Source organism: Pollicipes pollicipes, unplaced genomic scaffold (genome assembly GCF_011947565.3).
Source record: "Pollicipes pollicipes isolate AB1234 unplaced genomic scaffold, Ppol_2.1 Scaffold_3447;HRSCAF=4054_pilon_pilon_pilon, whole genome shotgun sequence".
Taxonomy (NCBI): domain Eukaryota; kingdom Metazoa; phylum Arthropoda; class Thecostraca; order Pollicipedomorpha; family Pollicipedidae; genus Pollicipes; species Pollicipes pollicipes.
This window is the reverse complement of record NW_023596297.1, coordinates 25440891-25468522: the sequence shown is the minus strand read 5'-3', so window position 1 is coordinate 25468522 and position 27632 is coordinate 25440891. Positions and strand designations below refer to the sequence as shown.

Sequence of the window (27632 nt, the reverse complement as noted above, 5' to 3'; positions counted from 1 at the left end):
GAACACTGCGCCGTTGTGCACGCTTGCCTTATTCTAACGTGTTGTTGGAGCGCCATCCTGAGGTGGAGTGGCTGATAATTTGGGGCGCGTTGTCGGTAGATTCCAAGACGCTGGGCAGGATCCTCGCGAGGGTACGTTATCGGCTCCTTTGCCGTGCTGCGTGGACGCCAGTTGTCTGGCCATTTTTGTGCCAGGTCTGCGAGTGAGACTGGTGGCCGTCTGGTTGACAAGGTGGTCGCCCTGCCTCCCAGGATGCCGGACTTCTACGACGAGATCAAGCTGAAGCTGCCGGCTAACCTGACGGACGCGCACCACCTGCTGTTCACCTTCTTCCACATCAGCTGCCAGCCGCGCAAGCAGGAGCAGACCAGCGCCGCCACCCCGATCGGATACACGGTAACGTCCGGAGTCTGGCTGCCTGCACTTCGTCTTTCCTTGCCGCGACGTGGAAGCACCCACCGACGATTGCCCAATTTCATAAGAGCATGCCAGTGATGTTCGGCTGCCGTTTGCTTCTGTCATGTGGCGTTGTGTGCACCGAGCTGTGCCAATGGCTGTCCGTGTGGGGAGGTGGCATGTTGGTAGGTGCTGGTCTTTTGTTCCGGGGAGGCGGCCACCTGTGCGTCCCCACGTAACGTTACGTTGTGCCCGGTGCCAGTGCCTCCGGGCGTGGCGCCGTGACCCTGTCCTGTGCCGGTAACCGCTCTGTGACCCAGCGTGTGATGACGTGCGCTGTTGTCTGCCGCCGAGTGGCCGTTGTGTGACCCAGCGTTACGTCCTGTGACGTTGGCCGCCGCTGCCTGCCGCCGAGTGGCCGCTCTGTGACCCAGCGTCACGTCAGCCGTGTGACGCCGTGTGACGCCGTCCTGCTCCAGTGGCTGCCGGTGTTCCGAGACGGCCGCCTGAACACGGGCGACGCGTGCCTGCCGGTGCTGCTGGAGCCGCCGCCGCCCAACTACCCCTACATCACGCCCGACATCAACTTGCCCGGCGTCAAGTGGGTCGACAACCACCGGCCGCTCTTCTCCGTCTCGATCACGGCCGAGACGTCCGTGCACGCCCAGGTGAGTGACGGGCGGGGGCACGGCGGATGTGTCGTCGTGAAGGGATCCGGGCGGGCCCTGCCGCCGTCAGCACAGGTGGTGAGGGGGCAGCGGACGAACTCGCTGGACGTTCGCTGCTTTCGATGCTCCTCGCTAGAACTGAATGGGGCAACACGGATTTTTTGGAGACGTCTCTCGCGCTGTGCTGCCATACGGTGATGCTGGGTGACTCGGTTGGGTGTCTTAGTTGCTACGTTGTTATAGATGGCTTGTTACCGTGTCAGTTAACCCGTCGAGGGGCTCTGATCACGTTTAGTCGCTGTGCTAATACTAGTTTCTTCGTGACTAGGTCTTGCACTACACACATGCGTAAACAAAGCCTAGTTTTTTAAGCTAGCCGTATGCTGTGTGAGCCTGTCATCTGTTCCATTAAAAAATCAGCGGTTTTATTATGCCAGTTAACATAACCAGCTTAGGGCTTGAACGAGTCCTTTCCTGATAAATCGCCTGTTTCTGAAAGGAGAGAAAGTGACATGAGTTGTCAGCCGCGTAAGCCCGTCATTCGTGCTGCGCCTGTTAATATTTGCACTGCGGGATGCATGACTGTGCTGTGGTGTGTTTCAGGACAAGGGCATCGACAGCTTCCTTTCCATGTGTCGGGTGGTGGAGAGTGGCGTGGTGCCGCCCCGCATCGGAGAGAACAACGTCGAGGCGGAGCTGAACCGCAGGTGGGTGCCGGAGAGCCGGCCGGTGGTCCGCGCTCAGGCACGACCGGTCCATTGGTAGACCATGATTACCCAGTATCACCTGCTGAGGAGAGGGAGACAATAGTTTTTCGTTCGTCGCGTACATGTTTTGCGCGTTCTCTAAGGTTTGACGGTTCACACTGTGGCACGTTTGACGTGTGGGGGACAACTGGTCACAGTGCATCTATTGTAACAGTCAGCACAGTCGCGCTCAACTCTTGCCATTCGCTGGACTATTCACAGTCTCACTTACGCGTCACACGCGCCGCGAGCCCCCACGCGCCAGGTCTCTGACGGGTCCAGCTCGCCCGGCGTGCCAGAGTGGCGCGCCGCTCAGCCCGTCAGCAGAGCTGTCCGGGGTTCAGCGCTGACTGGCCGTTAGTCGAGCGCGTGGACGCGGGGTTGACGCGTCCCGTCCCCTCCCGCCGCCCAGCATCCAGCAGCTGAGCGAGAGCGATCCGGAGCGGCTGGTGCGCCTGCTGCCGCTGCTGCTGGACCGGCTGCTGCAGCTGCTGGTGCGGCCGCCGATCGTCGCCGGCCAGGTCATCAACACCGGCCAGCCGTGCTTCCAGGCCATCGGACAGCTGGTGCAGCGGGTCTCGGTGCGTGCCTGCCGGTCTCCGCCGGACGGCCGGTCGCGTCCGGCGCGGCTCGGCGCCCAGAGCCGCCCACCGCAGCCGCGGCGCTGGCCAGGATAATTTTGGATTGTGCCTCTTGCTCTGTGGCTTACAAACTGATGTTGGCTATAAAATATAAGCAGCTTCCACGAGGTGGCGTACGTTTCATTGAATAGAAAGCAGGCCGAGCAGAACAGACACCGATTCTTTTTCGTTTCGCTTTCCAACTGGTCTGTCGCTGTTCTGGTGGCTCTGCAATTCTTTCTAAGCGGGTTCTTCACAACAGTGAACGGCTGCGCGCAACGGCTGCGGCCTGGCTGGTGTGTGGCGCCGGACGTCCGGCTGCGGGCGTCCCGCTAACATCCGCCCTCCCCGCCGGCAGGACCTGCTGGAGTCGCGTAACGATCAGCACGGCCGTAACGCGCTGCTGATGACGTACGTGCGGTACCAGTGCACGCTGCCGCAGGGCGCGGCCGAGCCGGTGCTGGGCGGCCTCTCGCCGCCGCACAGCCCCGCCTACGTCGGCCGGGCCTCCTCGCTGCCGCGCGCCCGCACCTTCAGCAGGTGGGAGACGCTCGCGCGCGGGCCGGGACGCTCCGAGACGGGGGCGGAGACGCAGACTGTCTGCGTCAGCCCTCGCCGCGACCCGGCGGAGGGTACCATTGGGGCCGCCGCCGAGAGCCGGCAGCCCGTCCAGGCATTTGGCGGGATTCTGGACTCTGGGGATTGGAGCAGGGTCTGATAGCCGGTTGGCAGAGTCGGGTTGTGTAGGTGAGGATGGAGGTCTTTATGTCACGGGAAGCTCGTGAATGTTTTATGTAATAACGCACAACTTGCGAGGTTATGCGCGGTGCCAACTGAATAGGCGTCACCCGCCTCATGACTCGCCGGCACCTGGTTTCTGGCTCGCCGTCACCTGCCTCCTGACTCGCTGTCACCTGGCTCCTGACGCGCCGTCAGCTACCTCCTGACTCGCCGTCACCTGCCTCCTGACTCGCCGTCACCTGCCTCCTGACTCGCCGTCACCTGCCTCCTGATGCGCCATCGCGTGCCTTCTGACTCGCCGTCACCTGCCTCCTGACGCGCCGCCACCCGTCTCGGGTACCTCTGTGACCCGTCTCGGGTGCCTCCGTCCGTCAGTGACTCGGTGGGGTCCCACTGTGACCTGACCCGTCTCTCCGTCGTCCGGCCAGGAGCACGAGTAACCCGAACATGGCGGCGCCGCTGGACGCCGACTCGGAGGTTGGGCAGATCCTGAGTCGCGCCCTGGATCGGACTGCCAGCCTTCGCACCGGTCAGTAGCCGCCGCTCAGCTTGGGGCCGACCGACGGAGGAAGGGCGATGAGGGGAAGCTCTGCGTCCTCTCAGGCGGTCCCGTGCTGTGGAGGCTGCACCGGTCCACGCCCGGATGGGGGTGGGGAGGTGGACTGGCGCGCTCTCCCGGCCTTTTGTGCTGTGAAACATCTAAGCAGCTTCTTAGGTTTTGTATGTGACGGGCATGATATTTTTCCAGTATGTTTTGTGGATAGCAAACGGTTAGAATTAGACCTCTTTTGCTTAGCCTTCGTAAAGCGGCCACCGGGAGCAAATCAGGACAACATGCCACTGGTGACCGCGGCCCGCGCTCAGTGACAGTCGCCTGCAGCGGGTCTTATCTAACGGTGACACGATGGCTTGTCGACCAGTCGTTGAGGCTAACCGTGACTGCCCTTGGGCGCATACTCAGTGCTGGAAGAGCTGCACGAAGGTACGGAGCGAAGTCGATGCGGCCCGCCGGCCCTGGCGGGAGGCGCGTCGGTTTGGCTGGTCGCATCGCTGGTGTTGATTGTCGCCGTGTCGCGTTGTCTGTGGCTTATCGCTTTGTGTCTGCGAACGGCTTTTCGCTCGCCCCGGTCCAGTGGTCCTGCATCCGTTTTCTCCGCGTCCGCCTGCCTGCGCGTGTATGGGAACGGCATAGGCGCGTCACATGTGCGCCAGATGCCCGCCCGACCCGCGGCGCCCCACACGTTGACCCGCCCTCGTCACCAGTCCGTGTCCCCGCGCTCGCCCTGCTGTCGCCGTCACGCCGCCTGCCGCTGCCTGAAACCGTCACGCGTACTGTCGAGCGCACGCCCGCGGCTCGGCCCACATCCGCCGCTCCACGCCGCTGCCGCTGCGAAGCCGCTCGCCCTCGGCGCCTGCCGGGATGGCTGGGGGCGGGGTGCTCCCTGAGCGTGATGTGTGGGCTGTGAAGGCGGCCGGTGACGCTCGCGTCCGGCGTAGCGGCCGGCTCGCTCGTTCGCTCGCAGTGTAGCTCGCCGCTCGCTCCGGCCGCTGCGGCCGGTGACGCCGGCGTCCGGCGTAGCGGCCGGCTCGCTCGCTCGCAGTGTGGCTCGCCGCTCGCTCCGACCGCTGCCGCCGATGACACCTCGCCTCCCGCCGCCACAGGCGTGAGTCAGGAGCTGCTGGTGTCCAGCCGCACGGCCACTACCCGCAAGGTGGTGCACGAGGAGTTGGCGCTGCAGTGGGTGGTGTCCAGCGGCCGCTCGCGAGAGCTGGCGATGCTCAACCCCTGGTGAGCAACGGCGCCGAGCGCTCGTGTCAGCACCGGGTCCCCGCGCGGCAATCGATGTTCTAACCACGTGGGAATACGTGCCGGACAACGGCCTGGGTGCGCTGGTGTGAGCAACGTACAGTGGTAGCTGGTGCTTGATAAGGGGCGGACGACGCGGCGCGCCGCGTTCTCTTCTGTATGAAAGGCCGAAGCCGCGGCGTGTTCCCCGCCAGCGTCGCGTGTCGCTCGCATGTGGCGGCTGCGCATCGACCGACCCGTCGCCGCGTGGCTCAGCCGCCGCCGCGTCCGGCAGGTTCTTCTTCGAGCTGATGTTCAAGTCGATGCTGTGTCACCTGGCGTCGAGCGGCCGCATGGAGGCGCCGCGCCGCTACCGCTTCCCCGAGCGCTTCGCCGACGACGTCACCACGCTGGTCACCAGCATCACCAACGACATTGTCAGCCGGCAGACACGCGACAACCGCGAGGTGACGCGGGTGAGTGCGTTCGACCGCCCGGACTGGGGCTCTTTCGACCGGTGCCTGCGGCTGGGAGCGAGCGCTACCGGTGCTTGAGTCGGCCGCCGTGGTTTGGTATGCCGGGCGCGGAGCAGTGGTGGCGTTTGGCGACCGTGCAACCCCAGCTGGGACAGACCGTGTGTGCCCGCAGTCGCCCTACCGTGACGTCGGTGGTTGTGTGCGGCGCCGCGGCGTTTTAGGTTGTGTAGATGTGGATCGTGTGGATCGAAGACCTGGAATCGCTTTTGCTTTTTCATCATAATTGCGTTGTTTATAAGGCACGCAAACGGTGCGATCTAGCAATGTCTGCTTTAGCCGCACAGCTGCTGGATAGACAGAGCTTTGCGAACCGCGCGCGTTCGATTGGACTCGCGAGAGCAGCGATGACCGGTTCAACCGCGGTGCCTGCCCTGTCCGTGGCTGCCTCCAGATAAGGCTCCCGTCCGGTGACCAGTCCTGTGTCCCTGATCCCTGACCTGTCCTGTGGCGGACCTGCCGAAGGAGCGCGCCGCCACCCCGGACCCGCCGACGCCTCCGCGCACGCTGCGCTCCCCCAAGCGGAGCGCCACGCTGCCGCCGCGCCACCCGCGCTGCAGGGCGGCTCAGTGCGCCGAGCGGCCCGGCTCGCCCGGGGCCGCCCCGCTGGCCGCCGCCGACGCCATCCGACCCGGGGTCAGCGCCGCGTCCGCCGTCAGGCCCCACCCCTGCCCCCGCTGCCGCCTCCTGCCGAAGGCCACGGCTGGGGCTCGTCAGAATTGTGTGTGCTGCTCTTGAACAGTCTCGTCCTTACGTGAACTGCACACCCGTATCAACCTAGCTATTAGGGTGTTGGTATGTCCATTTTGCCTTGTAGTGCAACGCTGGTTGCAGTGAAAACATGTGGCCGTGATGAGACTGAATGGAATATTGACATTTTACAATATTAGGTGCTGCTCCCCTGTTTTAGTGCACAGTGCTATGTATACTGTCCCACTTTTGCTGAAAACTTAAAAACTATTGAAAACTCGTCACTGAGGCAGTTCATGGGGATTTTAATGCCTTGCAGTCGTCTCAACTGATGCCCATTCATGTCTGACAAGGTCTGTACAGCATGTATCCGAGTGGTATGTGTCTCTGGCGTGTGGTAAGGTCTATCTAGCACGTACCCGGGCGAAATGTGTCTGTAGTGTTGCACGACAGCAGCTGACTGATCGGTGGCAGCGGTGGCCTGCGTCTGGCACAGATCCTGTGTGTTCGGCGACGCCCTGTGACGTGCCTGGTGGCGTCTGACCGGACGGCGGCCTTCAGGACGTGAGTCGACTGAACGCGGCTCTGGCCTTCTTCATCAACGATCTGCTGTCGGTGATGGACCGCACGTTCCTGCTGGGCCTGGTGCGGCTCTACTGCCGCGAGATGTCGTCCCGCCGCGCGCTCGCCGCCGACCCGGCGCAGCTGACGCACCTCAAGGTGGGCAGCCCCCCCCCCGTCCGTCAACAGCCGGGGCACGTGCAGCTGACACACCTCAAGGTGGGCAGCCCATCCCCCAGTCTTTCACCAGCCGGGGCACGCGCAGCTGACACACCTCAAGGTGGGCAGCCCATCCCCCAGTCTGTCACCAGCCGGGGCACGCGCAGCTGACACACCTCAACGGGGGCAGCCCATCCCCCAGTCTGTCACCAGCCGAGGCACGCGCAGCTGACACACCTCAAGGTGGGCGACCCATCCCCCCGTCCGTCACCAGCCGGGGCACGCGCAGCTGACACACCTCAAGGTGGGCGACCCATCCCCCCGTCCGTCACCAGCCGGGGCACGCGCAGCTGACACACCTCAAGGTGGGCAGCCCATCCCCCCGTCCGTCACCAGCCGGGGCACGCGCGCGCACAGTGCCTCGGCTCGCACGCGCAGCTGACACACCTCAAGGTGGGCGCCCCCCTGGCCTTCACCAACCAGATCACGTGCGCCAGTCTCTCGGCTCGCACACGCAGCTGGTATCTGGTGAGGTGAGAACTTAGTAAGTCGGTCGGAGGACAGCATTGATGTGGTATTGGTGCTCAGGTTGTTACAGTTTGCTTGGCAGTTGAGCCTGCTGAAGAAAGTAATGCCAGCGTTGATTGCATCTCTCAGTCTCAGGCAAATACAAATGTAAATGTTTCGCGTCTCTGGAGCTCGTGTGCATGGCGTCACTGCGTACGTGAGGCCGCCTCTTGACGCCGCGCCTCCGCCGCAGCTGGACTTCCTGCGGATCGTGTGCTCGCACGAGCACTACTTCTCGCTGAACCTTCCGCTGGCCACCCCGCTGAGCAGCGCTCAGCCGGCCGCCTCGCCGACGCCGTCGGTGGGCTCGGCCAGCTCGCAGTCGTCCTACCTGTCGTCCACGCTGGTGGCCAACGAGCGGCCGCGCTTCGCCGAGCTGAGCGCCGAGTTCCGGCAGCAGCACTTCCTGGCCGGCCTGGTGCTCAGCGAGCTGGACCTGGTGCTGCGCGGCAGGTCAGTCGGCGTGTCAGACGGGCCAGTCCCGTGCTCAGCGAGCGGGACCTGCTGATGCGCGGCAGGTCAGTCGGAGTGTCAGGCAGGTCGGCCTGGTGCTGCGCGGCAGGTGAGTCAGCGTGTCAGACAGGCCAGTCTCGTGCTCAGCGAGCTGGACCTGGTGCTGCGTGGCAGGTCAGTCGGCATGTCAGACAGGTGGGTCGACAGGTGTCGCAGTTCAGACAGATTAGCCTGGTATTCAGCGAGCTGGACCTGGTGCTGCGCGGCAGGCCTGTCGGCGTGTCAGACAGGTCAGTCCGCAGGCGTCGCAGGTCGGACAGATCTGACTGGTCCTCAGTAAGACGGGTCAGTCTGCAGACGGCGGGTGGAGCAACGACGCGCCCGGGTGCTCGGGCTGTGGGGTGTCTAGTCCGGGTTCGATGTGTTTGTTGGTTACAGAGTAACGGCACGCGAAGTCGCCGCTGGGGGCTCGCTCGTCGTCCTGACTTGAACGCGGTGTTTGCTCTTTCATCCGCCGGGCAGAGACCGCCGCCACGTGCTGCAGTCCCTTGCTTCGTGGTCGTCCCAGCGAGCGTCGCCCTGTCCGTGACTGGTATCGTCGTCGTTCCAGCAACTCGGGCACGCACAGCAAGTCGGTGAGCGTGGTGCGCAACCTGCTGGCCTGGCACGACGCCGACCCGCGCTTCCAGGATCCGACGGCCAAGGCGCGCGTGGCGCTGCTCTACCTGCCACTGCTGCCCGTCGTGCTGGACAACCTGGAGCACGTGCACGACTGGAGCGCGCAAGGTGAGTGGGGCGCCGGCGGCCGGCCGCCCGGCTCTCGTTCGCCCCGGCCGTGCCCGAGTCCGGCCGGCCGGGCTGCGCAGAGAGCGACAGAAACGACGAGAGGCGCATGCGGGGAGGCGCGCTCGCCAGTGCAGAGCGCCGCCCTTGGGCATCGTCTCACACGCTGCCCTGGCCGCCGAGCTGACGCGTTGTCTCGGGAACTGTGCGTGATTGCGTGCGCTCCTCGAGCCTGGAACTCCTCGTCGAACTCCTCGCGCCTGGTCGTGCTGACGACATGACAAACTGCAGATACTGTTCGGGACATTGATGAAGAGCACAACATGCATTTGCGAAGGACGTGAGAGCTGTCAGGTTCCTATTTGGACACATTATTGAATGCCAGCGCAGTCAGCTTGCTCTTGAACCAGATCCGCACTAGAGTACATCCTCGGCAGAGCGTGTTCGTGAGCGGGCTTGTCGCACACTACTCCCGTCCGCGCGGTGATCTGCCGGGCCGCGCGGCCGCCGGGCCGACCGGCGAGCTCTGACCTCTAACGGGGCCGGCACAGGTCGCGGCGGCTACCTGTCCCGGGAGGGCGGCACCTTGGGCGCCCAGCTGCTGAACGGGGGCCGGGACGCGGCCGGTGACGACGCCGCTCGCGATGCCCAGGTGAGCGCCGACGCGCCGCCGTCTGCACCCCGTGTGCTGGACAGTGGCCTCGGGCGGGCTGGCGGCCCCTGCTGTGTGGTGTTTGGGAAGGTCGGGCTACACAGGACAGTGGTGCGGCGAGCAGGGCGTGGGTGGTCAGGGCTGTGGTAACGCGTCGCTGACCAGCTGTTATTGTGGCTAAGCGCGTGGACCGTTGTGAGGCTCTGCTCAGGGGTGATGCTCGTTTCATGCAGCTGGATATGTCGAGTACCATCACTCCGGACATGTCCTACTTCGTAAGTTCTCCCCGGTTTACGGTTGGAGCATCTGTTGTTTCGGGTCATTCTTCACAATTTTATCGTCATGAATTTGGTTTAGCTGCACTTTTTAAAATTCTGACACAATCTGGCTGTGATGTCTGCACGTTATATTGTCACCCAATGCCCGCTTTTGTTAGTTGCACCACACTGTAGTTCGTACACGTGTACATATAGCTGTTACAGATAGCAGAAGCAGGCATGTGTGATAGCTTGCTTTTGTCACTCATTGCCTAGACAAGAGACATTGCATGTATCACAGTTGGTTGCGATCAGGCGATATTAGGGGATGTACTCTTTGAGGCAGGATGTTGCGGTTTAGTCAACAGTTGTTGAGTAAGTCTCGGTACAGGCAGCGAATTGCATTGTGCGGCCGCGTATTTCATCGCGGATATGCAGACCTGTTGACTTGTGCGTCGGGGTGTCGCACATTTTGTGCTCCTCCAAGTGGTCTGTCTTACGCCCAGTACTCCCCTGAGCGGCCTGACGCGCGGTGCTCCTCGGAGCGACCTGTCTGACGTCCGGTGCTCCCCAGAGCAGCCTGTATGACATGTGCTCCCCAGAGGAGCCTGTCCGACATCCGGTGCTTCTCAGAGCGGCCTGTCTGGCGTCCGGTGCTCCCCAGAGCGGCCTGTCTGACGTCCGGTGCTCCCCAGATCGGCCTGTTTGACGTCCGCTGCTCCCCAGAGCGGCCTGTCGGGTATTCGGCCGGAGACGAGCCGCGACCTGCTGACCTGCGTACTGTGGGTGCTGAAAAACACGCGCGCGGACGTGCTGCGTGCCACCTGGGCCGAGTATCGACCGTCGCGCATCCAGCTGCTGCTGCGGCTGCTGCACACGGCCGTGTCTTGCTTCGAGTACAAGGTGGGCAGCCCGTCGGCCATGAGGTGGGCGGCGCGCGGCTCGGCGGAGTGGACACTTCCGGCCAGCCACCGCGGCGGCCTGTGTTTTCCGGACCCTCTTCCTGGAACTGGGCGGAAGTGATCCTGCAGCGGCCTGCACGAACGCGGCAAGGCCACTGCTCTTGCGCGGGAGGCGGCAGGGCCATCGGCGCCGGAAAGCTTCGCGATTGGGTGTTATGTCCTGTCGTAATGTTCATGAAACCGGAGGCGCTTCTGTCGTTGGTGCTTGCTGAGGAAATTGAATGATCATTCAGATGTTTCTGGACGTGCCGCTGACTACGTGTAATTCAGCCTTGGATGAAGGTTTTGACCGAGTGGCACGGGCACTAGCACTTTTGCGTGGTGGCCCTGCATTGCTTTTTGTCGGCTGTCGCTGAGTACTGATGCGCTGAGTTGACCTGACCCGTTCGGCCGCCGTCCGTAGCTAGGCGCCGGACTGACGCGCCGTCCCCGCCGTCAGGGCCGGCGCCAGTCACCTCTGGCGAGCCAGCCGAGCCTGCGCGGCTCCACGCGCGCCGTCGAGGCCAAGTCGCGGCTGGAGGACATGATCCTGGGCCAGGGCTCGGCGCGGAGCGAGCTGATGCGGCGGCGCTCGCAGCTGCAGGCGTCGCCGGCGCCGGCCGCGCCCACGCCGCCGCCGCCGGCCGCCGCCGCCACGCCCGACCGGCTGCGCTGGCGCAAGGAGCAGACGGCGCCGCAGTGGCGGCTGGACCCGGAGCGGCCGGGCCGAGCGGACGCCGAGCCCGCCGACCCGGCCGCCGAGCGCAGCCTGGCCGCCGAGGCCAGCATGGTGGTGCTGAGCGCGCTCGAGACGGTCATCCAGGTGCGTCCGCAGCCGCTGGCGGCGGCCGCCGCCGAGGGCAGGGTGGGACGCCGGAAGGATGGCGGCGGCTGAAATCACCGAGGCGTTTGATGGAGTCGAAGCGCCGACATCTCTGACGATGTAGTTGTTGTTTTCGTTACGATTTCAAGTTGCCGTACTGAGGGCTGTTCTGACGCCTGACGGCTGTTCCGACACCTGATGGCTGTATTCTGACGCCTAATGACTGCTCTGACGCCTGATGGCTGTTCTGACGCCTGTTCGTCCAGGTGCTGTCTAGTCAGGATGGCCTCCACGGCCTGCTGGGCATGGCGTTCCGCGTGCTGCTGCACGCGCTCTCCTGCAACCAGAGCACGGCCGTCATCGCCAACATGTTCGCCACGCAGCGCTCCCTAGTCACAAAGGTTGGCACGGGCCGTGGGCGACCCCCTCCCAGTGCGCAGTTGTCTGCGGCGGCCACCCGCGTCGTAGTGCGGAGCTGGGCACTCCTGTCACCTGGCCAGTGGCATAGGCAGACCGCTGGGGCAGGCGCTGTGTGGCGCTCCCGCAGCTTTGTGTGGCCGTTTTGCCCCATCACCGTCGCGCGTACTCTTCGCTCAGATGGCCCATGTCGACGCGTAGCGCTGCGTAGAGAGTATGTTTTTTCGCCGCGAGGACGATTCAGAAACGCCTGCGGACAATCGAGAGTGGGTCGAAGCGGCATGGCTCCATTTGACACGATCGGGACGCGTTGTAGCCACACTCCGTTCACCTCTTGTCTGGCGGTTGTCGAGCTGACGCCGGCCTCGCACGAACTAACGCGCGCCCGCGCCGCCGGACAGTACTCGTCGCTGCTGTTCGTCGAGGAGGCGGAGCACTGCGCCGACCTGTGCCTGCGCCTGCTGGAGCACTGCAGCAGCGCCGTGTCGGGCACGCGCAGCCAGGCGTCCGCCTCGCTCTACCTGCTCATGCGACAGAACTTCGAGATCGGCAACGTACGAACTGAGCGCCGGCGACTGGCCGAGCCGGGCGGAGCCCGCTGCCCGGTGCGGGTGGGGCGGGCCGGTCTGAAGGCGCCTGCGCGACACGCGAAGCCAGCGTGCACGGGCGACGGACCGGCGCTTGTGGCCTTGTGCGGTGGCCGGTGGATGCCTTTGTGTCATGCTAAGATGGTGTATTTCAGTCAGCAGCCTGGCATGTGCACAGAGCAATAGGTGTTGACCCATTCATTGACATGACATGCATGCCCGCGTCGATACCCCAGCCTGCGTTGGATGTCACGTGCACCGCATCACCGCGGTGCCATCGTACACATGCATGTCACGTGGTGCACACTGAACGGACCGGGATGCCCATGCCGCAGAACTTCGCCCGGGTGAAGATGCAGGTGACGATGTCGCTCAGCTCGCTGGTGGGCACCAGCCAGGACTTCAACGAGGGCTACCTGCGTCGCTCGCTGAAGACGATCCTCGAGTACGCCGCCGAGGACCGCGAGCTGGAGGAGACCACCTTCCCCGTGCAGGTGACCGACGCAGCCCGCAGACTTCGCTTGCGGCCCGTGTGTTTGCGGTGGCTTACTGCTATGTGTCGTAGAGCGACTAAGCAGTTCAAAGTAATGTTGAGACACTGACGTCTTGTAGTGAATTGGAAACTAGGACGCGGGGCTTGGAAAGGTGCGCACGTTTCAGGTTCAGATTCATTCTGTGTTGAACTTTTTCGTGCAGGTCTGATCCATTGTAGTTGTGGGATGGTAGTGTGCAAGAACGCAACAGGTCACGCAAATGAATGAACAAGTGTCAAATGTCGTAAACACGTTTGCATTTACCGCTAAAATGTGCTGCTCCTGATTCAGATGTTGCTTTGGACGAAATTAAGCTCACTGCATCTGTATAAGACGCCGCCGGCTCGAGTTCCTACTTGCCGTTTTTGTTTAGGGAGTAGCGGCTGTGTTCCGCTCCGCTCCTCAGCAGCACGCACTGGCTGCCGCTTCCAGTCTAGTGTTGGCGTGGCGTCACCGTCGTGAAGGGTTTTATGCATTTAGTTAGGCTTGTCGGCGGGCCCAACCCGAATGAGAATCACAGCCGCGGGTGGTTCGCATTGCGGTGGATGTTTCGGGTCGCGTGACTTTTGCACGCGTCGGTTGTCCGGCTCAAAGGTGAGGGCTGTCAGCTGCCGTCGGCGGACCGACGTTGTGCTCTGAGTCACAGTGTCCGTCCCGTCGCCAGCGCAGAAGCCAGCATGTCACGCGCCCTGACGAGATCCCGCCGCGGCCGGCAGGTCAGCGACCTGGTGTTCAACCTGCACATGATCCTCTCCGACACGGTCAAGATGAAGGAGTTCCAGGAGGACCACGAGATGCTGCTGGACCTGATGTACCGCATCGCCAAGGGCTACCAGAACTCGCCCGACCTGCGGCTCACCTGGCTGGACAACATGGCCAAGAAGCACATGGAGGTGCGTGGGTCCCACCGGCGGCGGCGGCGGCGGGCCGCCTCCGCGCGCCGCGCGCCCGGGCGGCAGGCGCGGCGAGGGGGCGGCTAGGCCCAGCGTTGGAGTGCACGCGAGCCGTTGCATGCGGGGCCGGGGCGCTCGTCTCACAGTTTTGTCAGTTGGAGAATTGATGTGGTTGTTTGTGGTCGGGACGAAAGCACACGTTGGGCTGGTCGTGACTGCGCTGCAGTATTGCCCACTCGACTACATTTCTCCGGATGGAGAAGTGGCACGGATTGGGTTTTACTCTGGCTTCGGATTTTTTAGCAATTACCTTATTTTACACGCTCAGATGTTTGACAGGATGGTGAGGGTTCCTGGTAAAGATGTGCGCATGGCCATCAGGAAACTATATTGAGTTTGTGACACGCGATAGTCCCTGCTCCGCTGACGGCGCTGACGCCTGACTGAAACTTGACTCCTCACTGCGCGCCAGCCGAGCGAGCTTCGTTATCTAGCTGCCAGCGCGAAATTGACTCTTCCGGGAACCAACGGCCGGGGCTCCGATCGCTCGCCTCGCCTCGAGCGGAGAGCGGGCCGCCTGCGCGCTGATGAGGCTCTCCGTCGTGTGTTGATAACCCCCGACGGCGGCGCCCCTTTGTCGGCTCGCTGGCGGCCTTTACACTTCGATACCCTCGCTCGTTGCTGCATAACGGAAGCTCTGAAGGTATTGGGCTCGCTCGTAATTTCGCCCACCGTTTCGAGGAGAGACGTGGGGCAGTAAGCTGTGCGCGTGACGAGCTCATCGTCCGGAGTTGCCTTCTTTCAAGTTTGTTTCCTTCTAGGCTCGGCTCTCGCAATTGTATTGCAACATCGAGGTAGCTTTGCACTGAGAGTTTGGGGTAGAAGGCAAAAACGCGGCACAACACCCATACTGCAGCCAGCGACAGCCGTGAATGAGATGTGTGTGATTTGGAGCAGCACTCTCCCGTAGGCTGCACCGCTGGCCACATGGGCCCGGGTGGGACTGGGAGCTCCGCCGAGGTAGGGTCCAGGTGACGGCCTCCGGAGGCGCGCGGAGCCGGCCACCAACCACCGCCCGCCTGCCGCAGTGTGATGTTCCTCTGTCCACAGCGGGGCCAGTACGCCGAGGCAGGCATGTGCTACATCCACAGCGCGGCGCTCGTCTCCGAGTACCTCAGCATGCTGGAGCCCAAGTCGTACCTGCCGCTGGGAGCCACCGCCTTCGAGAAGATCTCGCCCAACGTGCTGGAGGAGAGCGCCGGTGGGTGGCGCCGCTGGCGTGCGCAGGCTCGGGTGGAAGGTTCTGTGAGGGGGAGGACAGGGGCGAACGTCGGTTCCTATTGTGAAGCACGGACCAGAACGACGCGTCCACTTCGCGGCGGTATCGCCGCGTCCCTGCTGCGGCCCCACCTGTGCTGTGAATGCTAATGCCGTGGCCGCGTCATCCGAACGGGGCCGTGACCGAAGCGTCGGTGCCGCCCGCAGTCTCCGACGACGTGGTGAGTCCGGACGAGGAGGGCATCTGCACGGGCAAGAGCTTTACCGAGCCCGGACTGGTGGCGCTGCTCGAGCAGGCCGTCAACGCCTTCGACAACGCCTTCATGCACGAGGCGGTCAACGACGTGTACAAGCTGCTCATCCCGATCTTCGAGAACGCGCGCGACTACCGCAAACTGAGCGCCATCCACGGGTGAGCGTGGCGTCCCGCGGAGAGCCGGGCCTTGGCAGACCTGACGGAAGACGGGGTGACGACCTACGGGCTGACCTTTGGAGGCCGTCACGGCGTGCTTTACGCCGGATACCTCCACGGCAGGAGAGCCGCGCTTTGCGATTGTGTCACGGGAGAATCCGATACTCCGTGTTATAGGGGCTGCCTAGAAAGATAGTGGCTGCTTGCGGTCGCCCGTGGCTGTAATATGACCCAGTCTGCTGGAAGCTTTTCTGGCGGTCACAGAGTCACGTTCCACGTTGTTCATGTTTGGCCGACCGCGTCTCGTCATCTGTTGCGTGAACTCCCCGCGCCACTGATACGGGGATTTACATGCGTCAGTACATGACGGCGAAGGTCGACGCGAGCTCACGGCCCCGTGCGTGCCCTCCGCAGGAAGCTGCAGGACTCGTTCAGCAAGGTGATCTCGGCGGACGGCAAGCGCCTGTTCGGCTCGCACTTCCGCGTCGGCTTCTACGGCTTCAAGTTCGGCGACCTGAACGGCGAGGAGTTCCTCTACAAGGAGCCGGCGCTCACCAAGCTGGCCGAGATCTCCAACCGGCTGGAGGTGCGGTGTTTGGCGGGCGGGCAGGGCTCCGGATCCGGCTCCGGCCCCGGATCCGGCCCCGGCCCTGGCTCCGGTTCCGGCTCCGGTTCCGGTTCCGGCTCCGGGTGCCGGGCTGTGCCCGCCGTCTGGTGTCAGGGGGACGGAGCCGAACTGTGTGACGTAGAGACCATGGACCAAGTGTTTCGTGACGCAGCTAATTTTGGCGTGGATCCTGTTGCAACACGAGAGACTGCTCTTCTCCGTATCATTATGGTCTGCTCCCGTGAAAGTGTGAGAACTATGAAGGACTGGAATTGTACCCAGATAAGCGCAAACCCGTCTCACTCTCCCCCGTACGTCACCTGCTCACTGCTCGCATACACTAGAGGTCACCATTCGGATATGCTGCCAGCAGGTCCGTGACCTTGGCGTCTTCCTGAGCACCAACCCCGTGCGGGCCAATCACATTGACGTGACGATCTCGAAATCAAATAGGACACCGGGTAGTCTCATGCAAAGCGTGAAAACGCCGTCGGGCCTCATCAGGCGCGAGTCGATCATGGGACTGTGTTCTGTGCCCTGTAAGGTCATTGATTGAGCACGGCGCCGTTATTTGGGACGGTGCCGTTTCACAGCTCGTCGGGCGTAAAAGATTGCAGCACCGATTTCTCACCCGGCCGGGTTGCAGCACTCAGCTTCGCTGCCGTTTGCACTGGAATATGAACGTCTCGCTGATTTAAAACATAGCCAAAGCACGTTGTACTGGGCCCTGCATATTTTTGTACAATGTTTAACACCAGAGGGCTGGCTGTGCTCGCCTGATGCTCCTGTTAGGTCTGTCTGCACATCTTGCCCAGAACTGTTGGCACACCATTCTTTCGCAAGAGCCATTGACAATGGGTCATTCTGGTGAAAGGGGGTTGCTGCGTCCGTTACCTGCGATCGTTTTCTCCGGGCTCCTCCCGCACCCGACTTTTCCCAGCAAACAAATTCCCTCCAGTCGGATGTGTTCCGGTTCACCGGTGCCCCGGGAGCGTGCCTTTGAGAGTCGCCGTACAGGGCGCGGAAACTGGGGCGGGAGGGGGCTCGGAAATTAAACAAGTTAAAAATGGAACTGCTTCGCGCTGACTGGACGAAATAACCGAAACTGGTCATCGCCTTCCACCCCTCCCCCCCCCCCCCAAACTTGAGAGGACTTCTGTCGGCCCTTGCCGTTTTGCCTGAATGTGTACTGTGTATGTTTAATTGATAGTATGTGTGCGTCTCGTAAGTTTATTGCTTTTCAAACTGGACGGGCTCTATATTTGGACTTTTAGCCGGTGGAAGGCTTATGCTTTAAATGAGCAAACAACCATCTCAGCTTGTATCAACAAACTCAGTGCTGCAAGTGATAAAGGGTGGTCGTTTCCGCAAGAGCTTCCTGATGAACTTTTCCTGCCGTTAGAATATGCCTGAGCATCCCGTAACGATGTTCGTGTTTAACGCGGTCTGATGGGACATCTCTTGTCTCGAGAAAGCCGTGATTTGCCTGATGGAATCATCACGTGCGGGTCGGGCGTAATGCGGAGAGCTCCACAGAATGTTGTGTTTCCACAAGCGCTTCAATGAAGCCCTCAGAATGCTGTGAACGCCCGGGCACTCTCAGTATAAGTTACAGATGCAGCACGCAATAACCCTCGTGACGACTGCCATGAATTAACATCCGTGTATAACACCTGTCCTGCTTAAAGAGCGTGTATGATGATTTGTTTGCCCGCCGGCTGACGTAGCGCGCCGTCGTGCAGAGTTTCTACTCGGACCGGTTCGGCGCGGCCAACGTGCACACCATCAGGGGCTCCAACAAGGTGGAGCCGCACAAGCTGGACCCGGACATGGCCTACATCCAGATCACCTACGTGGAGCCGCACTTCGACATGTGGGAGCGGCGCACGCGCGCCACGGCCTTCGAGCGCAACTTCGACGTCCGTGAGTGGGAGCGCGACGCGCGACCAAGCGGGCCGGGCTTGGGCCCTTCCGGGTGGTTGTCTGGGCAGACGTGCTCAATGTTGAGACTGTGATGTAGCTACTGGGCTGTACATTGTCCACGACAGCGAGCGGATTGTCTTAACGTGTACAATTGGTGGAGTGCCTTCGAGTTCGTCCCAGGCGCAGCTGGCTGCCGTGTGACTGGCGGTGTCTGCCGGAGCAGCCCGAGCCCCACTGATGCCCCGGCTGGTGGTGTCTGCCGGACCGGCCCGAGCCCCAGTGACACACCGGCTGGTGGTGTCTGCCGGACCGGCCCAGCCCCACTGATGCGCCGGCTGGTGGGTCTGCCGGAGCAGCCCGAGCCCCACTGATGCCCCGGCTGGTGGTGTCTGCCGGACCGGCCCGAGCCCCAGTGACACACCGGCTGGTGGTGTCTGCCGGACCGGCCCGAGCCCCACTGATGCCCCGGCTGGTGGTGTCTGCCGGACCGGCCCGAGCCCCAGTGACACACCGGCTGGTGGTGTCTGCCGGACCGGCCCGAGCCCCACTGATGCCCCGGCTGGTGGTGTCTGCCGGACCGGCCCGAGCCCCACTGATGCGCCGGCTGGTGGTGTCTGCCGGACCGGCCCGAGCCCCGGTGACACACCGGCTGGCGGTGTCTGCCGGACCGGCCCGAGCCCCACTGATGCCCCGGCTGGTGGTGTCTGCCGGACCGGCCCGAGCCCCAGTGACACACCGGCTGGCGGTGTCTGCCGGACCGGCCCCAGCCCCAGTGATGCCCCGGCCGGCGGTGTCTGCCGAACCATCCCGTGCCCCGGTGACACCCCGGCTGGCGGTGACCCGTTCCGCGCCGGCAGGCACGTTCATGTTCGCCACGCCGTACACGCTGGACGGCCGGGCGCACGGCGAGCTGCACGAACAGCACAAGCGCAAGACCATCCTGACCGTGGCCAACAGCCTGCCATACGTCAAGACGCGCGTGCCCGTCACGGCGCGGAAGGAGGTGGGTGGTGGCGGCGGCGGCGGTGTCAGGCCCGGCGCCGGGCCGCGGCCTGGCGCGGGCCACGCGCCCCTCAGCGTTGGCGCCGCGCGCAGCCCGCTCGAGTTGTGTGCCCTCGCGCGGTTCTCAGGACAAACTGGGGGTACTGCGGGCGCGTCGCTTGGCGTTGCCGTGCTGCTGGTCGGCGCGCTTCCAGGCCTTGCGATCCTGGTCTCTCGGGAATACCACTTGACTCCACGGCACGAGCTTTGCGCGGTCGCGTGGTCCGGACCTGACGCCCCTGGCCGAACCGACGGCCGGCCGGCAGCGCCAGCACCGTTCCCGGGCAGATGCAGATGAGCTGACTGGCGCGTCTCTCGTGCCTGATGTCACGCTTGTCAGCCGCACCATTAACAATCATTGTGCCTTGTTAAGTCTAGCGCGGGGGCCGGCCAGTCGATTGGGCCTGAGTGCCTTTTAGTGCCGGCCGGTTTACGGGGCTGGCGAGGTCGATGGATGAGCGGCATGGGTGGAAGCTGCCGATTTGTTTTTGGTTGCGTAATGCGGTGTTCCGCGCCTCCCACTGCTCTTCCACGACTTGCTCGCTCCGTCTCCCGCCTGTCCGTGCTCTTTCCTCTTTATGCACCCCCGCCTGCCGTTCGCTCCACGCCGTTCTGCTCGGTCGGCGGCGACCCTGAGACGTCTCTGTCGCTTCCGGTCCCCTCTCCTCCGGGGGGGGGGGGGGCGTGGGCGGGCCTCAGGCGGTCGGTCCATGTCGACGTCAGGCACATTCCCGGTGGCCGCGGATCCGGCGGCGGCCTGCGTTCACGCTGGGCAGGCGGCGCCGTCGGCGGGCACGGCGTGGAGAAGTGCTGTGTCTCGCAGCTCGGCCGGTGTCAGTTACTGCCTGGAACTGCTCAGTTGCCGTCAGTTACCGCCCTGAATCTGCAAAATCGCCGCCACGAGGCCTGACAAAGGGTGGACGAGACGGGTGGGCGGACGAGGAGGTGCGCCACCGGACGAGGGCGTCCTCTTATCTCACTGCCCTCGCTCATGAGAACCTCAGTTCTTGCACTGTAGGAAGTGGGGTCGCGCGCACTGAAATGTGAACTTGGTCCGTTCGGGTCGGCACTGACCACACTGCGCAGTGGCCGTCCCCACGTGTCGTTTGACTTTTGACCTGGCCGATTTCAGGTGACCTTGACCCCGATCGAGGTGGCCATCGAGGACATTCGGAAGAAGACGGCAGAACTGGCGGCGGCCATCTCCCAGACGCCTCCCGACACCAAGATCCTGCAGATGGTGCTGCAGGGCTGCATCGGTGAGGGCGCTGGCCGGGTCATCTGACCAGGCGACCGCTCCGCCGGAGCTCACCGGTCCGGATACCTCGTGCGAGCGGGTGATGTCTGTTCTCCTCCGCTCCTCAACGTAGTTCCGGGTAGTATCAACGGGTCCGTGCGCTGGTGAGCGTCAGAAGGTAGCAAAAGGGAAACAAGGAATAAGCTTGATAATTTTTTCCCCTTCCACCCCTGTTCGCTTGCAGTTTACGTAGGAGTGAAATAGGCGGAAGAAATCGTGCGGAGCTCTGGACTATCTTAAGATGACAAACAGCATAAGCGGAGGAGGGCGATGCTTGGGTGCGTGGTTGTCATCTCTCAGTATAGGCCGCCGCGCTGAAGTCATCGCTTGAGAAAATAACAAACCGGCACATTGTCCGTATATTTGCACAGCAAGTGTGTGTCCCTTCAACCCGTCCGGCGGGCGGTAAAGCCGCTTTGATGATGTGCGCCTCCGTTTTTCTTTGCGCCGTCCACGTGCCGACTCACGCTCCATACACCAGATACCAGCGCCAGCCGGAGGTCGCCCGCGGCGCCGGGAACGAGGCGGGCCGGGCGGTCTGCTACAGACGCCCATCTCACCGAGCTTGACGCCGCCCTCAGGCACGACCGTCAACCAGGGCCCGATGGAAGTGGCCAACGTGTTCCTCTCCGACCTGTTCTCCGGACAGGAGCCGACCGACCTGCAGAACAAGCTTCGCATCTGCTTCAAGGACTTCTCCAAAAAGTCAGTAGTGATGGCCGTGAGTGGGGCGTTTAGAAGCGTTAACGCAGGCGCGTGCTGGCACGCTCCGTTCCGAGGTTTGTGGACACCCTCAAGCCTGTGTCAATACTCTTATCCAGTCTTGACGGCGCTCGGTGCAGCGTGTCCAGGACCGCTCAGTGGCTCCAGGCGGCGCAGACGGCTGTTTTTATGTATTTTCGGCCGCGCTCGTCTTGTAAATGCCGTCCGGTTAGCGGCTGTTGCTGGCCCGCGAATCCTGCCGCCCCGCCGCCCCGGCGCCCCGGCGCCCCGGCTCCCCGGCTCCTCGGCTCCTCAGCTCCCCAGCTCCCCGGCTCCCCGGCTCCCCGGCGCCCCGGCGCCCCGCCGCCCCGGCGCCCCGCCGCCCCGCCGCCCCGGCGCCCCGCCGCCCCGTCCGCCATCCGCTCACGGTCACCGGATGCGCGTCGGCCGGCTCCGGCCGGAGCTCGGCGGTTCGTCCGGCCTCTGGGCGTGTCTGCACGCCGGCGCGCGACGACCGCGAGGTCGGCCCGGTCGCCGGGGTTGGCTGGTGCGGCGCCCCTCCACTCCCCTCCCCGGCTGCCAGCCCCGCCCGCCCGCTCGGCCGGCCATCAGTCAGACCCTGCAGACAATCACTTCCCGCTGCTCCCGAGAGATAGCGTTAATTGATTGGATTACGGCTTATGGGCGCGCCAACTGCCGGATTGTGTGGCGCGGGCGGTGGCGCGCGATGGCGCGGAAACACCGCGGAAACGGCGCCGGCCGCCGACAGCGGCGGTCCTGCTTTGTTCTCCGATGTCGGGACTAGTGGAGACGTAGTATGATGAGGATTCTCGGATTTTGACGTTACCACTTGAGCATGGAGTCGCACTACAACGAGCTGGATCTGACCGCCGGCGTCGTTTTGATTGAAAGAAGCATCTAAGTTTGACTAAAGCAGACACGCTGATAATGGCGCCGTGGCTCATTTTGTTTCGAACCTTGTGGGGATTAGCAGCATCTCAGGTCAAATGAAAATATCATAATATACCTGTTTCACCTATGACGTTGCCGTCCGTCTCGGTGCCCGCTCGTTCGGTTATGGTGTGAGCGCTAGGGTCAAGGGTACCGCCGCTGTAAACAAAACGCCCCGCCGACCAGAGCTCTGGTATGTACGCGGTGTAGGGTCCTCATACTGTTTACTCGTCACTACGCCCCGGCGAGCTGTGATGGTTTTTGCATTGGATGTGAATTATACCCATTGAATGGTAAGGATGTGAGTAAATTCATGATAGGATTCTGCAAATGGTTGTATTCAGTCACATGCTTCTTAATTGGCTTGCATTCGTTCTTACTTTACACTTGATAGTTGTATCTGATGCGAGCCTGTGTGGCTTACGAATGCCCTATATTTGTGGTGCATATCGTGCACGTTTCAAAGTGAACATACCAAGTCTTCCATGCGGCAGCAGTTTGAAAGAGGGATGAGTTATGCTTGTGTTTGTAACGCTGGATTAACTTGGTTGACGGCTTGCTCCGCCCATTCATGCTCCATTAGGGCCCGTATTGTAGCCAATGGAAATGAATGCATAGGAGAAACCTGCAGGAAAAGCTGGCTCTTTATGGACGCTGTACTAGTAAACTGAGAGGCTCTTCACCCAGCAAGCACGTGTCGTAAGCGCCGATGATGGCGTCTTGGAAATAAGCCCCGCTCAGTTTTTTTTCTTCTGAAGGACATCTGGACCTCGTGAGCTGTCATCTCCCTTTCCCGATGTACATTGCACGCCGTAAATTGCCAGCACTAACCAAAGAAGTATGTCTAAAAGTAAAGACTAGAAAGTAGAGGCGTCTACTTCCGCTAAAATCGATGGGAAAGACCTCGGACTTAATTTGCACTCAGCGTACTTATTAGCTCGGATGTGCGCCAGAACGTGACCGGAACATGTCGCGGCCCCTTGACCTTGCGGAAGCGCCCAACGCTGAAGCGACCCGATACCAAGCATTTATCGTGCCTGATGTTGTCCCAGCGCACCTCGGAGCGGCCCGCGAGCTTTCCCAGGACAACTCGGCTCGTTGCTCCCGAGGTGCACCGCCGACCTGTGCCACTACTGCACGACCTGTGCCACTACTGCACGACCTGTGCCACTACTACTCGGCTCGGTGCTCCCGAGGCACTTCGACGACCTGTGCCACTACTGCACGACCTGTGCCACTACTGCTCGACCTGTACCGCTACTACTCGGCTCGGTGCTCCCGAGGTGCACCGACGACCTGTGCCACTACTGTATGACTTGTGCCACTACTTCTCGGCTCGTTGCTCCCCAGGTGCACCGACGATCTTTCCCACTACTGTTCGACCTGTGCCACTAATACTCGGCTCGTTGCTCCCCAGGTGCACCGACGACCTGTGCCACTACTGTATGACCTGTGCCACTACTACTCGGCTCGTTACTCCCCAGGTGCACTGACGATCTGTCCCACTACCGCTCGACTTGTGCCACTAATGCTCGGCTCGTTGCTCCCCAGGTGCACTGACGCGCTGCGCAAGAACCGCAACCTGATCAAGCCGGACCAGGCCGAGTACCAGAAGGAGCTGGAGAAGAACTACCAGCGCTTCGCCGACAAGCTGAAGCCGATGATCTCCGCGCGGCAGGCACACACGCTCACGCTCTCCAAGAGGTACGGCCGTATCCCGTCCAGCCCTGCGACCGTGGCGCGCTCGTTGGCGGCCATCTTCACTGCAGTAGGCGCTCTTTGCTTTTGATTTTGCCGCAGCCGATGTGCCGCGCGAATGCTGAGACATCCGCGGAGCTGGCAAAGTAGCTGGAAGGTTTGCGTACTGCCAGCACAGCATGCAGTGAGGTCCTGCGAGCACTGGCTGGCTCATCAGTCTTGTTTGCGCTGGTTGTGGTGCATGTTTGGGTTGTTTGTGAACTGTTCTGTGCCCGATGAGTGGCTTCGGTAGAAGCACGTGCACTAATAGTCTGCTGGTTGTTGGGGACTGCGGTGGCGGTGCATGCTTGTGACAAAGTAGCTTAGAAGTAGTTAACACTACTTAACACTAGTTAACACTTAGTGGGCTAGAAGTCGCTCTAACAAAAGCATCTGTCTCAACTTGGCTCGACTGCGCAGGAGTCTCCCCCACCCAGCATCTGTTACCTTCAGACCGAGGCGGGGGCCCGGGTCTGCCTTCAAGCTCGCACATGGGCCCGGCCTGCTGGTTTTCAGGCCGACACCTGGCGCCGGTCGGCAGGCCCCGCCCCTCGGGCCGGGCCGGGGACTGACCGGGCTCGGCTCGCGCCCGCGACACCTGGTCTCGCGCGACGCCGTCCGCCCGCCTGACGGTGCGCCCGTGTTCTGTTTTAGGCGGCAGCGTCTCTAGTGAGCTGGCGGTCGGGCCCCGCGGGCACGGTATGTCGATGGCTCGCCCCGCCGCTGGCATGGCCGCGCCGCGCCGCCCAGCACGCTCGCAGCGCTTGCTTGCTGGCCTCTGTGTGTCGTCCTGTCCACGCCGCCGGCCTGGCGCCGCTGGTGTCTGTGGCGAGGCCCGCCCTGCCGCTGCTGGTGTGCAGAGGTGTCCGTCTGGGTAGTGTCATGGTGTCCTCGGCTGCTCGCTCCACCCTCTGCCGGTCGGCGGCCTCGGGCGGGGTACGCGCCGTGACCGGACCGAATGGGCAAAACAGCGGCTGCTGAGTCACGCCGGCCGCCTGGTCTGAAAGCCATGCTTAAGCAGCTGACAGGGCAGCGCGGGTGTCGGTTTCTTGTGGTCGCGGTCCGGAAAGGGCGCTGAAAATAACCAGCGTCGGCCAACTTCTTTATGTATGTATGCATACTTTCACACCTTGAAGATACCGCAGAATGAAAGGTCGTAGACGTGCGAAGTTGGCGGGTAAGTCACGTGTGGCAACCACATTTGAACTGTCGCAAGTGCGCACTATGTGTTTTGGTAGTAGAGTTCCCGAAGCGCTCCCACTATTTGTTATTCCCATTTTTGTAGGTTGGTTTGTCATGATGGACAGTTTGGCCATCCGTTTGCCAGCTACCTGAACGTGCACGGCCTCTGAGGTGAGCCTGGCCTCTGATTGAGCTGGTCGTGAGTTACTGTGTGGCCCGCCGATGCTAGGCTCGGCCGGGCGGCCTTGGGGCGTCGGCCGCCGCTCCTACCGCCGCCCGCTGCCGCCCGGTCCGCTCGATAGCGCGGTGGCCGGCTGCGTCCCATCGGCCGCCGGCCGCCCTGTACTTCATGGCAGGGACAGAGGTGATAGGGCCGACTGGAAACGTCGTCCGTAGAATGGTTGAGAATGAGAACATTTCAACCGAATCGGCATTCGTCGTGGTGACTCTCGAAGCATGTCGAGGGTGGCTTGTTCAGCGGCGGGGGGGGGGGGGGGAAGGGGGAGAAGAGGCATTCTGCTCACATTAGGATGCTTAGAACGGGGAAAACCGTGAATTGGCCATGAAACTGCAGATGGTTCCAGAAGTGCTGCCGGAAAGAGTAAACTCGTCCATCACAATATAGGAGGTGCGGTCTCAGGACAAGGCCGAGCCGGGAGCCTCTAAGGTGGTGTAGGGAGCCGGGGGCGGTTCAGGCAGTAGGTACTTTGTCTTCGTAGGAATGGTGAGGGGGACCATACTAGAGGTGCCGATCGGATTCCAAACTTTTGGAAGTTCAAAAAATGTATCAAGTCCAATTTGGAAATTGGACGGACAGGGGCAAAACTCTTTGGAATTTCTGCAGCAGCAGCTATCACCCTGTCGTGTCGCAAATTGGTACGCATCTCAGCGTAATAAATGTTGCTCATTTTCAAAACATTGTGAAGTTGTTGATAGAGTACACTAGCAAATGCGGTTTTTGAAGCATCATATAGAGTTTTCATATTAAACTGCATCGATGTTTGTGTCTTGAGGAGTGCTTGTGATACTCATTACTTACCTAGTTACTATTCGTTGCCACTCACCATCCGACCGGGCTGCCGTCGTCGAGCTTATTGATAGTCGAGCTCAGCGGGCATCGACATTAATTGTGTACCGTGGGAGCCTTCGGTTTGTGAGGGGACATCACTAGTTTGCAGTTAGTGTTGCTATTTACGCTTGTCATGAAATGTAATATTAAGATTGGTTGATGGGGGGTGGGCAAACCGTGGATCCGGCTGCACGTGACGCATTTGCGCATATTCAAGGCTGTCGCGATCATCCAAAGCTTCGCGAATGGCTTTGGTAAGCATTTTGATCTCCATAAAACCATCAGTGACGGTTTTAGTCCCGTGCTGATTGGTCGGCGCCTTGTCGCTACGGCATGACATAGAACCATGCATTTCCATGCCCTGCCTGATCTGAACGCTGGCTGTCACCTATGACCGTAGACGAGTGCACACGTGCGCAGACGGACCGTGCTCTAGCTCCGCAGGCACGTCCTATTCATTACTGACTGCAATCGAGAGGTGAAGTCGGATTGCCGTCTTCAGCCGGTAGGTTGGCATAGCGTGGTCTAAGGCTGCGCTGGTTCACAGTTTATTTTGAAGAAAATGTGGTCTGGGTGGGGTTGAACGAGCTGTAAATTTGAATTGCACGCCGATGTTTGTCACCGCTGCCTATGTACTTGTGTTTTGGTTGTCACCAGCAGGAGCGTGGTCGTCCGTGCTCTGTTGAACCCATGGCCACGTGGCTGTGACCGTCACCGGGTGTCGCTCGCGCTCCGGCGGCGTGAGCGCCGGTGCGTCGGCCCCAGCCGGCGAGCGCGAGTCGAGTGCTGACCGCCGCCGTGGGTCGTTGTTGCAGCCGGTCCCGGGAGCTGGTGCCGGCCACGCACCTCAAGACCAGCCCGTTCGTGTAGCGCCGCCGGCGCCCAGCCCAGCTCAGGGGGACGCCGGGCGGCCGGCGCCCGGCGCACCACACTGTGATAGCGGCCCGGCCAGCGGCGCGCGCCGCATCCGAGAGACGGGCCCAGCCGGCCCACCTGCAATGATGAAGCCAAAGCGGCGCGGGACGCGGCGGGGTCAGGTCGGCCGGCGCGCCACTGAGCTCGCTTGGCCAGGGGGAGGGGCGGCACGGCCGCGCCCGCTGCGGCCGCCGCGGCGCTCTTAGTCATGGCTAGCGTCGCTTTGCTCGCGCCTCTTTGTGTTATTGCGTTGCTGTCTCTGGTGGCCGCATCTTTCCAGGTATTATGCAATGCAGGCATTGGCCGTGCGTCTCCGCTGGTACGGCGATGGAGCAGAGTTTTAACCGTTTGCACGAAGGTTTGCCGCGCGAAATGTGTTAAGACTTTTGAAATGTTTCAGAAAAAGACGCTCGAATATCAGCTCCAAGTGGTTTCAAGTTAATGAACCAAAAACGTTGGTAAATAGCATTAAAACATTTTGTACGGAATGATGGCTAAGAATCTCTTCCAATCGTCAGTATCTTCGGAGATAATTCGAAACATTGTTGGGTGTTTTAAGACATTTCCCGTAGTTACGCCTTCGCAAAGATGGTCGTTCTCTAGGTTTCCAGAGATGGTTCCATTGGATGTCCACCACGTTCCGTTGTGTTTTAGCCACCATTGTTCCCGCGTCTAAAGCCTGATCCTTCATTAAGTCGCGTTTTTCATCCGA

General features: G+C 61.9%; 1 protein-coding gene across 1 annotated transcript in view; it reads left to right on the top strand.

Moving 5' to 3' along the window:
• The window catches only part of LOC119092344 (dedicator of cytokinesis protein 7-like), a 36268-nt gene extending 9318 nt beyond the window's left edge, over window positions 1-26950 (top strand). The window contains 29 exon segments of the mRNA XM_037215308.1: window positions 252-396; window positions 876-1064; window positions 1668-1771; window positions 2223-2391; window positions 2789-2970; window positions 3600-3700; window positions 4133-4153; window positions 4834-4960; window positions 5253-5433; window positions 6742-6900; window positions 7661-7920; window positions 8531-8706; window positions 9255-9355; window positions 9589-9630; window positions 10339-10515; window positions 11014-11376; window positions 11643-11777; window positions 12195-12347; window positions 12716-12874; window positions 13630-13806; window positions 14917-15067; window positions 15292-15496; window positions 15911-16082; window positions 17846-18026; window positions 18884-19029; window positions 20200-20326; window positions 20946-21069; window positions 23569-23721; window positions 26821-26950. Coding sequence (XP_037071203.1) covers window positions 252-396; window positions 876-1064; window positions 1668-1771; window positions 2223-2391; window positions 2789-2970; window positions 3600-3700; window positions 4133-4153; window positions 4834-4960; window positions 5253-5433; window positions 6742-6900; window positions 7661-7920; window positions 8531-8706; window positions 9255-9355; window positions 9589-9630; window positions 10339-10515; window positions 11014-11376; window positions 11643-11777; window positions 12195-12347; window positions 12716-12874; window positions 13630-13806; window positions 14917-15067; window positions 15292-15496; window positions 15911-16082; window positions 17846-18026; window positions 18884-19029; window positions 20200-20326; window positions 20946-21069; window positions 23569-23721; window positions 26821-26875 — 4435 coding nt within the window. The 3' untranslated portion in view covers window positions 26876-26950.
• The last annotated feature ends 682 nt before the right edge of the window (window positions 26951-27632 follow it).